The 13220-nt window shown below is 38.6% G+C and overlaps 1 protein-coding gene across 1 annotated transcript in view; it reads left to right on the top strand.

Annotated features, from left to right (window-relative positions):
• Positions 1-13220, top strand: part of SPINK5 (serine peptidase inhibitor Kazal type 5) — an 84037-nt gene that overhangs the window by 51481 nt on the left and 19336 nt on the right. The window contains exons 19-28 of the mRNA XM_070374898.1: positions 499-626; positions 1335-1398; positions 3663-3790; positions 4848-4944; positions 6387-6514; positions 8141-8213; positions 9114-9241; positions 9382-9460; positions 12134-12261; positions 13061-13133. Of these exons, the coding sequence (XP_070230999.1) occupies positions 499-626; positions 1335-1398; positions 3663-3790; positions 4848-4944; positions 6387-6514; positions 8141-8213; positions 9114-9241; positions 9382-9460; positions 12134-12261; positions 13061-13133 (1026 nt within the window). The remainder of the gene's footprint in view (positions 1-498; positions 627-1334; positions 1399-3662; positions 3791-4847; positions 4945-6386; positions 6515-8140; positions 8214-9113; positions 9242-9381; positions 9461-12133; positions 12262-13060; positions 13134-13220) is intronic.

A 13220-nucleotide genomic window follows, 5' to 3' on the forward strand; every position in this document is an offset into this window, starting at 1 on the left:
TTAACTTGTCCAGTCTTAAGGTTTGACCCTTGTGACTTCACTGGGCACACTAAGAGAATCCATGATAATATCCCCATCTCTAGGTCCTTAACTTTTTCACAACTGCAAAGTCGCCTTTGCTCTGCAACATATTCACAGGTCCTGGATATCAAGACTTGGATAGATTTCGGGTCAGGAGCTAATATTCTGCCAACCACAAACTGCTTTATGAAAGGGACAATAAATAACTGTTTTTAATCTCTCACAGTGCTTACTTCAGAATGATATTTGAATTAAGTTGAAGGTTTTCTAAGGAGATAAGTGATAGTAATCTTATATTCCACAAAAATGTGTGACCTCAGCATCTGAAAAGTGTCTTGTCTAGTATTGACCTTCTGTGTCATCATCTTGATGCATCCATTATGTTTGGGGCATTATATCCTAGTTTTCAAAAGGGTAACGTGGAGGAAGCGTTCAGTATTTCATTACCTGATGCTTAACTCCTCCCTCATTTGGCAGGAGCTGTGCAGTGAATATCGTAACTACATGAGGAATGGACAACTTCCGTGCACCAGAGAGAACGACCCCATTGAGGGCCCCGACGGGAAAATCCACGGCAACATTTGCTCCATGTGTGAGGCCTTCTTGTGAGTAGAGCTGCGGCCACTGTTCCTCCTAAGTGCTGGAGAGGCTAGGCCTGTGGTGGGCGAGAGAGAGCATGTTGAAGGCTCCCTCTCTGAGGCAGACAGTGAAGGTGACCTTTTCACTGAGTTTGGGGATTTACTATTACAAAGCTGTCTACTTAGTGCATTTCTTTATAGTGTTCTCAGTGTTCTGAAAGGTACTTGAATTGCTCTTAAGGGGAGACCATGTACTAAGGGGAAATTCCCCCAGAGTTAATGGAATACAAGGATTGGCCATTTTTGTTCTGCATACATACTGTCATGAATAACCCAAAGATGTAATCACTGGGTGCTAACAAATTGAAAGTACCCTATCGTCGCATCAATTTTTTAAGTATCCTCATCGCTTCCTGGGAAGAAGGACCACAGCTTTGTTTTCCAAAGGAAGCAGAGTAGTGAAAATGTATTTACTGGTTGGCTATGCCTGTGTCTTTGCTGCTGCTGCTGCTAAGTCGCTTCAGTAGTGTCCGACTCTGTGTGACCCCATGGACGGCAGCCCACCAGGCCCCTCCATCCATGGGATTTTCCAGGCAAGTTTTCTGCCTGTGTCTTTAGGTAACACTAAAAATAAGAGGTGCAGAAGTAAGGGAATATATCTATCTAGAGAGATCCCCTTTAGGATAATAGGTACGGTACTAGGAATGGATTGATCCTCTTGCCTTTCTCTTACAGCCAGCAAGAAGCAAAAGAAAAAGCAGCAGCTAAATCCAGAAAAGCTAAGAGAGAAGCTGAAAAGGTAGTTACGCTGGAAGCTTCATACCACAATGAAGCTTTGTAGTTTCTCTTTAAAAATAACTCACGGGATCACTGAAGGCCTATGTGCGAGAACTCAGGTTCAGTTAGTCCAGGCCTCGATAAAATTTTCTTAAAGAGTCAGACAGTAGATATTTTCGGTTGCGACTATTTGGTCTCTGTCATGACTACTCAGCTCTACTACTGTAGCTCTAAGGCAGCCATGGATAATATGCAAACAAATGGGCATTTATTTTGCATAAATAAAATTTTCCAGTAACTTTTTATTTATGCAATAAGGTGGTGGGCCAGTTTTTGCTCACAGGCCATAGTCTGCAGACTTCTAATTTACTCCATTGCCCTATTTTTAAATGATTTAAAATCCAGAGACAGGAAGAACTTGTGTACAAAGGTAGTGAGAATATTGGTTTCAGAATCTTTATGTTTTTCCAAATTTGTCACACTTGAAAAATGGGAACAACAGAATTCAAGACACCAAATCTAGCATTACCTCCATACAACATGGAGCTTTGGATGAACACATTTGGTCAAACCAGGAGTGTCCCTTGCTTTCATTATTTCTGGGGCCAGCATTTGAGCAAAAATTAGAGCAACATTCCCAAATAATATTTTCTTGGTTCCAAAAGGACTCACTCCAGGTAGATTTTTCCAGGTTTGTGGTCATTTCCTTGCCCCCATCAAAAACTATTGATGTTAAAAATAATCTCTAATGAAATATCACTTGGAATTCTGAATGATTTGGTTTGTTTTACAACTGTATTTCCCACAATTGAGAATCTGAATTTTTAAAATATTAGCTCATATGCTTTCCTTTTTTCAACATCAATAAGAGACTAGTCTTTAGCATCAGATGATTTCTGATTTCACATTAGCTACTACCAATAAACTATCCTCTCATATTTCTTTTGCTAAATATGACCAGTTAGGGAATCTGGCAGTGAACCTTGCAGCAGAGCTAGGAAAAGTCACTCTTGTCTTCACTGAGTTTCGACTTGAACTAAAAGAAACAGAAAAAAATACAAAGTCAATCTTACTTGCCATCAGTAATTAATTATATGATCTTAAGTATTTGCTTATTCCATCTCAATTCCTCATAAATTTACTGAGTACTTCCGAGATGTCAGTCATTGTAGATATGTGTAGAAATATATTATCTCACATTATTGTCATAACAATTCAGCACATGTACTGAATACTTAATATTGGCATTATTATTTTAACTGTGTGGAATTTATATTATTTTCATTTTATAGAAGAGGCAGTTGAGGCACAGAGAGGGCAAGACCCCTCACCCAAGGTCGCAGGGCAACAGATTAGAATTCTAACTAACAATATTAAATAGCCATCAACACATTGGGTTTGTCTGGACGCACCTGGAATATTATGTTAAATTCTATAGGAAAGGGAAAGAAATCAGAATGAGAAATGGTGCAAATGACTGAAAAAGACTGGAACAAAAGGACTGAAGTATCTGGGGGTGCTTTGCTATGGGAGAAGGACAAGAGGATTTTCTCCAGATATTTGAAGGAGTCCGTGTGGAAGAAGAAAAATATCCTCAGTTTTTCTGAGGGAAGTAAGATATGTTGACTTTGCTTACTGGTTTGAAGGAACATACTCATCCTATTTGCAATGACATCTTAGAAAAATAAAACGCTATGAATAAGGATCCTATAGGAGTGATTAGAGTTCCCTTCCAAGATCCTCCTAAGTAGCACATGGCTAATTTGTGGGAATGATCTAATAGAAATTCTGGAATGAATTATCTGGAGGGTAATGAACTCCTTATCACTGCAGGTGTTACAGTGCAAATTACACAAATTATTGGCAGGCGTGACATAAAGGGGAGTATCAGGTGAACTTCAAAGTTCTACCTAAACCTTAATTCTTTAAAATTCTATGCTATATACAGTGTTCTTATTGCATTATAATATAATAGAGATAGACAGTGAAGTCTTGATTAAGAACTGTGTCCAATCCTCTGAGAACCCAGTTTATTAAGAGATTCTTGCTTATGTGTGACTGCCAGGTTCAGTCTGGACTTGGAAGCTAAATCTCAAGGAAAAAGAAACAGGAACCTCTTTTTAAGTCCTGTGGTCTTAGTAGGAATTGAACAAAACAACTGCCAGAAAGAAACATTCATAGGTCATTTTCCTTTTCCTTTTTTATCTCCAGGAAACACTTAGTAGGGACCCAGTAGGGTTATTTTCAAGAAAATACCCAAGCTCTTGCCTTTTCTCCTCCTTTTAGGATGCATGCAGTGAATTTCGGAGCCTTCTTCAAAATGGAAATCTTTTCTGCACTCGAGAAAATGACCCTGTGCGTGGCCCAGACGGCAAGACCCATGGCAACAAGTGTGCCATGTGCAAAGCAGTCTTGTGAGTGTGCAGATCAAGTCCATGCTGTGGGTGGCAGAGCTGGGAGGATAATATATAGTGTTGGTTCTGTCCTTACATGTATTGTAAAAGCAACAAAGGAGTAATTGCTAAATGAAAAATGATGTATACAATGTGTTATGGTAGTTCAGGAAGGGAGAGTTAATAGAAAGTTTTATGGAGGGATAAAACTGGATCTGGTAATTTGGATAATATGTGAACAGTACAGGAAGGAATGAGGATAAAACAGGGAACAGCATAGGTAAAATCTAAAATTAAGCAAGGTGTAGTATGTACATAGAAGAGAAAGTCATTTTAATTAGAACTTATCTACTTCACCAGCTTTGAAGGCCAGATCATGGATTTTGAAGCCAATTCTGTATATAGTGATGAGCTGCTAAAATTTTTCAGCTAGGAGAATAAGTGGCATAAATGTGGTTCCTTTTTGGAAGATTCATATGTTAGCAGTAAAAAGAAAAGCAAGGTACCAAAATTCAGAATACTGTTGGTGGTAGTAGGGAGTTACAGTAATCCAGCAAGAGGTAACTAGAACACAGAGCTAGAATAGAAGGTGAGTACATCAACACGGGAGACACAGCAAAGTGAAACCAATGTAAACAGCCATGTGAGCTAAAGAAGAGGGAGCAGTTAGGGATGGCTCCAGTGTTTTGTCCTTTCTGAAGGAGAATTCAGGAGGAAGAACACATTTGGTAGAGGAGATAATTATGTTGGGACCTCTTTAATATGAGGTGTTTGAGAGAAATCCCTCTGGAGATTCACGGGAGCATTTACAAAATGCTAATTAATTGCTCACCAAGTCTTGCTTGTGGTTCCGTGAACGCTGGTTTTCTTCTACTGCAATAAGAGTCTTCCAGGCAAAAGGATGCAACGTGTAATGCATTTTTCTATTTTCAAAGAATAGGGCCTGCAATGTAACAGATTCAATAAAAGCTGGTGGATTCTATAAAAATCTAATATGGTCATAGGATGAGAAACTCATAGAAATGCATTCCACTTTCTGTAATCTATTATTCCCTACCTCCCACTTTCTAATTTTCAGCCAGAAAGAAGATGAAGAAAGAAAGAGAAAAAAAGAGGAAGATCAGCGGAATGCTGCGGGCCATGGTTCCAGTGGTGGTGGAAGAGGGAAAGCTAAGGTCAGAGCTGCCTCTGAGTTCCATAACCAGAGTGGGCTCAACTCAGTGGCACTGGGCCATGGCAGAGCCTGTGGTCAAAGGCTATGAGTGTACACAGTGCTGAGCTGGAGAGCATCCTTGGAAGGACAGGGGATTTCCCCCTTATGACTGCAGAGTAATATCCAAGCAATTTTTAGTTTCTCTAGGGCTCACTCTGACTTCTCTGAACTTGAAAATAATTAACATGATGACCTGATCCCAGTCTCCTGACTCCTCTTTCTGTCATCTAGCTTTGAAGCCAATACATGATCCTAGGAGAGGAAGTGGCATAAATATAATGATGATCCACATCACGTGCTCTTTAGTTCCTTTCATTATGCGCTCTCTCTGACTGGAGCCACTTTTGGGAGGTATATTTGCTATTGTTCCAAGACAGGATAATATGGTGAAAGAGCATAGGTTTTTGAGTCAGGTAGTTTAGGGTGTGATCCTACCTTTGCCACCTAGACTTGCAAAGCATTGAATAAATCACTTCATCTCATTCAACTGTATAGTTTCTCATACTTAGCAGTACTCTTATAGGGATACAGTAACTTAGGCGAGTGTTGGCACATTTCCTGAGATGTTTTAAATGTCACTATGACAATGTTGCATACAAGCCCACTCCTCAGGCATGTGAACACAATTGCTAAGATCACAGACACCTTGTCTTTAGTCGTATGACCTGGGTATGTTAAGACCCTCTCTTTGCCTCCAGATCTGACATAGGCCCAGTATTTGTCTCTGAAAAATTTTGGCTTTTATGTTTGTACGTATTTTCTCCTATAGGAGGTTTGAGTTCTTACTTTCAAGTACAGACTTGTTAAGACCCTTTGTCTATCTTGTCTAGAATTTACTCAAGCCTGTCTTCTTTGGCATTTTGCATGATTTTATGCTTTCTCCTAGCACTTCTTTCTCTCTCCTATCTACATTAGAGGTCAGCAATTTTTTTTTGTTTTCTGTAAAAGGCCAGATAGCAAATATTTTAGGTATTGCAGGTTACACAGTTTCTGTTACAACTATTCAACTCTGCCACGTCTATGGGAAATCAGCCATAAATAATACCTAAATGAATGAGTGAAGGTGTGTTTCAAGTTTTATATATAAAACTTCCTATATAAGAACAGACAGCAGGACAGATTAATGTTGTAGGCTAGAGTCTGCTTACCCTTGGTCTATGCGATTAAATTCCAGCCAGCTTTATAATTTCCTTGTGTAAAACCTTAAAAGCAACATTACCCATGACAGCTGACCTCTTAGAATATGGATGATTCCAGCCTCTCTTCTGTTGACAGCAATCCTAGGTGTTACATGCTGTATAAGAGGAGATAGATAAGAACTTCTGACTCAGATTATTTAAGAAACTTAATAAACATACAACAGACCAAGTCATCCAGGGGGCCTGCTCTCTTTTCCCTTTTCAGGACCAATGTGCTGAGTATCGGGAAAAAATGAAAGATGGAAAACTCAGCTGCACTCGCGAGAGTGATCCTGTCCGTGACGCAGATGGCAAATCATACAACAACAAGTGTACCATGTGTAAAGAGATACTGTAAGTACTTTGCTCAACCTGTTTGTCTAAAAGAGATAGACACATATTCCTCCTGAATTAATGGCTGTTTCTCATTTGCCTGTAGTTTCTTTCATGAAATTTCTGTTAATTCTCAAATATCTCCTTCTATTGCATCTCCTAAGGAACAATGAGCCCAAACAAGGGCAGCTGATTCCTACTCTATTTTGTATCATAATTCTGTGAACTATAAGCCACTGGAGATTTTTTATCAGATCCGTGACTGTAAATTAAATTCCACCAGACTGAATCATTAGTCTCTTTTTCCTAATATTTTGTTAAGGTTCCATGACTTAATGTTTGTTTGAATCTTCAGGTTACACTGACTACCACTTCCCTATTTTTATTTTCAATTGAAGGATAATTGCTTTACAGTATTGTATAGGTTTCTACCAAACATCAACATCAATCAGCCATAGGTTTACCCATGTCCCCTTCCACTTGAACATCCCTCCCACCTCCCTCCCCATCCCACCCCTCTATGTTGTTTGAAAGAAATGAAACTCAAACCGAGCCCCGGTTTGAGTTCTCTGAGTCATATAACAACCTATTTCTTATATATGAAAAGGGAGCTCCCTAAAATACACACACACACATATATTCATGTTATATATATTCATACACATTTCTTTTAAGCATAAAGCCAAATGAAACTTTGAAAGAGATATACATGTACCAGAGTTCTGTACTGTTTGGATCTTGGAGCAGAATCACCTGGGTTATTAAAAGTCAGATTACTGAATCTCAAGGTAGATCCTGTCAGTAAAACTGTTGGGATTGACAGTGAATCTGATTTTTAAAATCTCACAGGTCATTCTTAATGTACATGAAAACTTAGGAACCACTAGCATAAATATTTTATCAGAAAGGTAAAAGATTAAAGAAACCCCTGCCCCCCAAACCGTAATCCTAAGGTACTTCCTACACCACTTGTCTTCTATCTTGGAATCCACTGGTAACCTAGATAAATTGAAATATTAGTACTAATCACTCAGTCATGTCCAACTCTTTGTGACCCCATGGACTGTAGCCTACCAGGCTCTTCTGCTCATGGAATTCTTCAGGCAAGAATACTGGAGTGGATTGCCATTTCCTTCTCCAGGAGATCTTGCCAACCCAGGGATCAAACTTGGGTCTCCTGCATTGCAGGCAGATTCTTTACCATCTGAGCCACCAGGGAAGCTTAGGAACAAGAATGATGAATTGGTAAGGAATTAAAACTACAACTTATGAAAAAAAGGTGAAAGAACTGAGGAAGCTGGACTTGGAGACCTGAAGCTTGCTTTTAAATATCAGAAGGATTAATATCAGGAAGAGATAATGGATTTAGCAGGCTTGTTCCATGCTTTCCTGAGGGTGTGAAGTAAGGATGAAAGCTACAGGGAGATTAATTTGGACATATATGAAGGAGACTTGGACATTAACTGAGTTGATCTCACTAGAATATCTTGTAGTGGGGAGCTTCTTCATACCCAAGGTGACTGTCCATCTCTGAGAGGTGCAGAGAGATTCTCTATGAAGAAGGTGGATTAGGATACATAAACTCTTAGGCCTCTTCCAAACCTGGATATGTGTTAACAACATGGCTACTGAACTCTTCTTTTTTAGGCAAAGAGAAGCAGAGGAAAAAAACAGGCAATCTGTCTACAGATCAAATGGGACTGATTCAGCATCAGGAAAGGTAAATCATTAACTAGGTTTGGGCAAGAATGGTCTTTCTGTAAGTCATTACTTGACTATCAAAAATGTGGAAAGAGCATGCCAGTTGTTGCCAGTCAAGATCTTATGCTTAGAAGCTCAGAAGTCATCATGAATGTGAATATCACTGATAACTTGTTCGGTGCAGAAATTTAACACCAAATGGAAATCTTCCAGCCTAACACTTTATAAAACACTTTTATAAAGAGTAGTTTATTTAATTATCTCAATAACCTGGTCAACTAAGATTTTCCCTATCTCATTTTATAGATGGGGAAAATGAGGTTTGGCTGCTATAACAAATTATTACCAACAATAGCTTAAAACAACCCTGATTCAGCATCATATATTTCTGGAGTTCAGAAGTCCTAAACAGGTCTTAGTGTGTTAAAGTCAAGGTGTCAGAGAAAGGCTGCTTTCCTTGGTGGAGGTTCTGGGGAAGATCTTTTTCTTTGCCTTTTTTTTTTTTTTTTAATGTTGTATCATTCCGACTCTGGTTTGCCTGCCTTCCTGTTTCACTCATAAGAATCTTTTTGATTATAATGGGCCCACCCAGATAATCCAGCATAATCCTCCCATTCTAAAGTGACCTGGTTATAAAGCCACCTAACCTTGATGTGGGGAGCTCTACACTGGACCACAGAGGTGTCCAAGTGATCATTTTTGGACTATGTAGCCTTACATGGCAAGCAGGAATTAAGGTTGAAGATGGAATTCACCTTCAGAAATTACCACTTGGACACCTCTGTGGTCCAGTAAAGAGCCTCCCACAGCAAGATTAGGTGGCTGCCCAACTCCTAAGTCAAAATCTTCAAAATTTTCAAGCTCAGTCAAATACTATGTGAAAATAGCCATCTCCAATATAATTTTTGCTTCTTTTCAGGATGTATGCGATGAGTTTAGAAGTCAAATGAAAAATGGAAAGCTTATTTGTACCCGAGAAAGTGACCCTGTACGGGGTTCAGATGGCAAGACACATGGTAACAAGTGTGCTATGTGTAAGGAAAAGCTGTGAGTATTTTTCGAAAATGAGCTTTTAATTGTTGAGTCTTAATCACTCATCCGTTCAAGACAACTTTTTTTTTTTTTAAGCATACCTGAGGTCTTTGTTCATTTTGGTTGAAACGTTTCTTCTCATTTTTCTCTTCAAGGGAAAGGGAAGCAGCTGAAAAAAAGAAGGAAGAGGGGGACTACACGAGGAACACAACCGGAAAGGACAAGGAAAAACAGGTAATACATGCCAGACGTATCTTGTGCTCAACTGCTGTCACACCTGACTCTGCAACCTCATGGACTGCAGCCCTCCAGGCTCCTCTTGTCTATGGGATTTCCCAGGCAAAAATAGTGGAGTGGCTTGCCATTTTCTTCTCCAGGGGATCTTCCCGACTCAGGAATCAAACCCATGTCTCTTGCATCCCCTGTATTGGCAGGTGGATTCTTTACCATTAGTGCCACCTGAGCATGCTTATGCTTAAATTTGGATGAGTGGTTGCAAGCTTGGTTTATTCAACAAATAAACAGAATGCATATTATGGAATGCATACTCTGTCCCAGTTGTTGTGAACTTGATGATAAACAAGAAAGACATGACCAGATATTCAAAGAAATAACATGGAATTTAACTGTCCTTGAGATGGCTGGATGGCATCACCAACTCGATGGACATGAGTTTGGGTGAACTCGGGGAGTTGGTGATGGACAGGGAGGCCTGGTGTGCTGCGATTCATGGGGTTGCAAAGAGTCGGACATGACCAGGACTGAATTGAACTGCAACTCTGATGCAGTTACCACACATTATAGGAACAATGGCAATTGTCAAATTATTGTTATCAACTTGATCTCCCCCCTGAAGTTTAAAAACAGTTATGCAAATAGATGCCAAATTTATAAACAAGAAAAGGATCTAAAGCTTGGAGCTCCAGATGGTAAATTCTTGGCACTCTAGTGCCATCTTGTGTTCAACTTGGGGTTTTAAAAATGAGGTTCAATGTTTTACAACACCAGCACATAGACGATGACACAGTGCAACCTCTTCTAATCCAGCTATGGACTGAGAAGAGTGAAACAGTGAAATTTCCCCAGGAAAGTTTTCCCATTAAAGAGGCAACTTGTCATTAGTTTTATGCTGACTAAGCAAAATGAAACATTAGTAGTAATGGTCATTTTTGAAAAATAAATTGGGAATATCTGTTACCCATATTTTGGTAGATCAATGGCTTTGAGAAAATACTTTATTGTACAACTTGAAATGACCTCTACTGGACATGTATTCTAGATTGTTAAATTTCTTTCAAGTTTAAAAATATCTATCTCAAGAATTTCAAAAAAGGAAAAAACCTATATGTACGTATAGAAAATACCTAGATATTTTTTGTGCCTGTGGCAAAAAGAAAGCTACAGTCTTATCTACAAATGCAAACTAAAATAAGCTTTATAAAGTACATGCACCATCGTATTTAAATCTGCCCACAATCAATGCAGTAGGTGGTAGTGTCCAATTTTACAGTTGAGGAAAAAATTCAGAGAAGTTAACTACCCACAGATAACAGATGGAAGAGCTAGAGATTTGCACCCAAAGAGCAAAGGCTGCAATATCCTCACAGGGGTGCTACCATAGACACAGATGTATGCGGCATTTTAGGTACCTGGAAGAGGAAAACAAAATTCTAGCAAATTTAAAAATGATGGCTATGAGACATTTCGTATGTTGATCAGGTGTTTGGTTCCAGAGAATCAAATGCTATTAAACAAAGAAAAGTAGGTCTGGAGTTATTCATGGTACCACAATTTAAAGAAAGGTAACTCCAATCTAGGTTATTGATAGCATTTTTAAAGATAATTTCTCATATACTGTAACTCTTTGGGCTTAAAAAAAAATGTTTAAGACAAACTTCTATGGATGTTCAAAAATTTCAACAGGGGTTAAATCCTGTGGGCCCAGTTCCATTGCCTTCTTTTTAAGGTTCTTATTTTGCAAGGAGCAAAGACGGCAGCTAGCTCCATGTTCTTAGAGATGTGCCAGGAGTCTTTATCTTCTGTCATGTAAAGGCAAAGAAGGCAAGGAATCTATAGCCTGGTTATTAATAGGTTTCTGATCTCTGTTCCAACACTGATTTTAATCACTTACTATCTGTGAACTTTTTTCCTCTCATCTGTAAAATGGGGATAATGTGTGCTTATCTTACAGACTTTTTAATGACAACCAAAAGAAATCCATTACCACACACAACAAAATGCTAAGAGTATAATACAGATTTGCTGAAACAATTTAAAAAAAAATTTGTTCTTGAGGAACAAAGCTAAAACTTTAGATGTTTATATGCCGCCTTGCCAAAGGATGTCTTTCAATTCAGTCTAGGGCTTTTTAATGTGTGAAGTAATGAGTTGAGGTGCAGTGCAACAAGTTTGGGGATCAACCCAATGAAACTGTATAAAAATGGCACAGGCTGCCTTAGGTGGCAGTGAAATTCCACTGGGGCTGACAAGTATTTGAAGGGATGCTGTGGAGAGGATTCAGACTTCTTAAGCAGATACTGAACACAGTGCCCGTAAAATGGGTCTCCAGCCTCTGGGATCTAATGCCTGATGATCTGAGGTGGAGCTGATGTAATAATAACAGAAATAAACTGCACAATAGATGTAATGTGCTTGAATCATCCCAAAACCACCCCCCGAGCCCCAGTCCATGGAAAAATCGTCTTCCACAAACTGGTCCCTGGTGCCAAAGAGGTTGGGCACCGCTGCTTTAAAATACATTTTATCTCTAAAATTTTATTTTCTCTAGATTTTAATTTTCCTCCTCAAGGGTTATGAGTTTACATATAACCAACCGATCATATTTTCTGTTTTAAAGATCAGATGGTTGTAGAAACATCTCTTTTTTGTTGTTGTTCTTATTGGCAGGATCAGTGTCATGAATTCCGGAACATGGTGAGAGATGGAAAGCTTATTTGCACCAAAGAAAACAACCCTGTTCGAGGCCCATATGGCAAGACGTATGCCAACAAGTGTGCTATGTGTCAGAGCATCTTGTGAGTAGAGAGGTTTATGAATCAGTTTGATATGCTGTGTCTGCTCCCCAGAAATTGGTTCCTTTTGATTTAAAACTACGGTGTTTGGCATCACACATTAAAAATTTATACTAATAGCTCCTCAGTTTAGAAGAGGACAGTAAGTTTCCAAAGCACTTTCATAAGAAATTTCTATTTTGAATATTATGAGAAGCATAATCATGCCAGGAGCAGCTGGGATAGGAGAACACCCTGTTGTATCATGCCAACATCACTGACCTTCAAAGAGGAAGTGTCTCAGATAAGTGACATGGGACAGACCCGTTCACTCTGCACAGCCTCAGTTCCTCCTGTATATAAAGAGAATAATAACTACACAATAGAGTTTTTGTAGGGATTCAAGGAGATAATATTTTTAAAATGTTTATAAACTTTAAAGCATAATAGTAATATAAAGAACAATCAATACAGGAGAGTTATTGTAATTCAGTAAAAAAAATAAAAAGGAGAAATGAAGCAACTCTCTACCTGAGAGTCATAAATAATCCTATTAGGAAAAAATGTACTGACCCTTCAGATGTATATCACTCTACACGACAGTATAGAAACTGGGTTTATGAAAGTTGACAGCACCGTCACAAATATTTTATGAAAACCCCAATGATCAGAACTTATTTGTTTAAAAAGTATCTTATGTATTTTTTAGATACTAGCAAACAGTGTTAGATATTCTAATGTTTAGAATTGGAGAAATATTTGGTTAAACAATTCAATAATGACTCTGGAAAAACTACTCTCTCCCTTTCATAAAATTTTTCAGTGAGCGAGAAGCTAAAGAAAGAAAAAAGAATGAAGAAGAAAGATCAAGAGCCAAGCCCTCAAATGATGCAAAGGTTATTTTTTAAGATACGAAGATAACTATTTTACTTTTCGTCCTCAGATTCTTGTCTTCCCCTTCACTTTTTGGATAATAAAGTTGC

This window comes from Bos mutus, chromosome 7 (assembly GCF_027580195.1).
Source record: "Bos mutus isolate GX-2022 chromosome 7, NWIPB_WYAK_1.1, whole genome shotgun sequence".
In the NCBI taxonomy this organism is placed as follows: Eukaryota; Metazoa; Chordata; class Mammalia; order Artiodactyla; family Bovidae; genus Bos; species Bos mutus.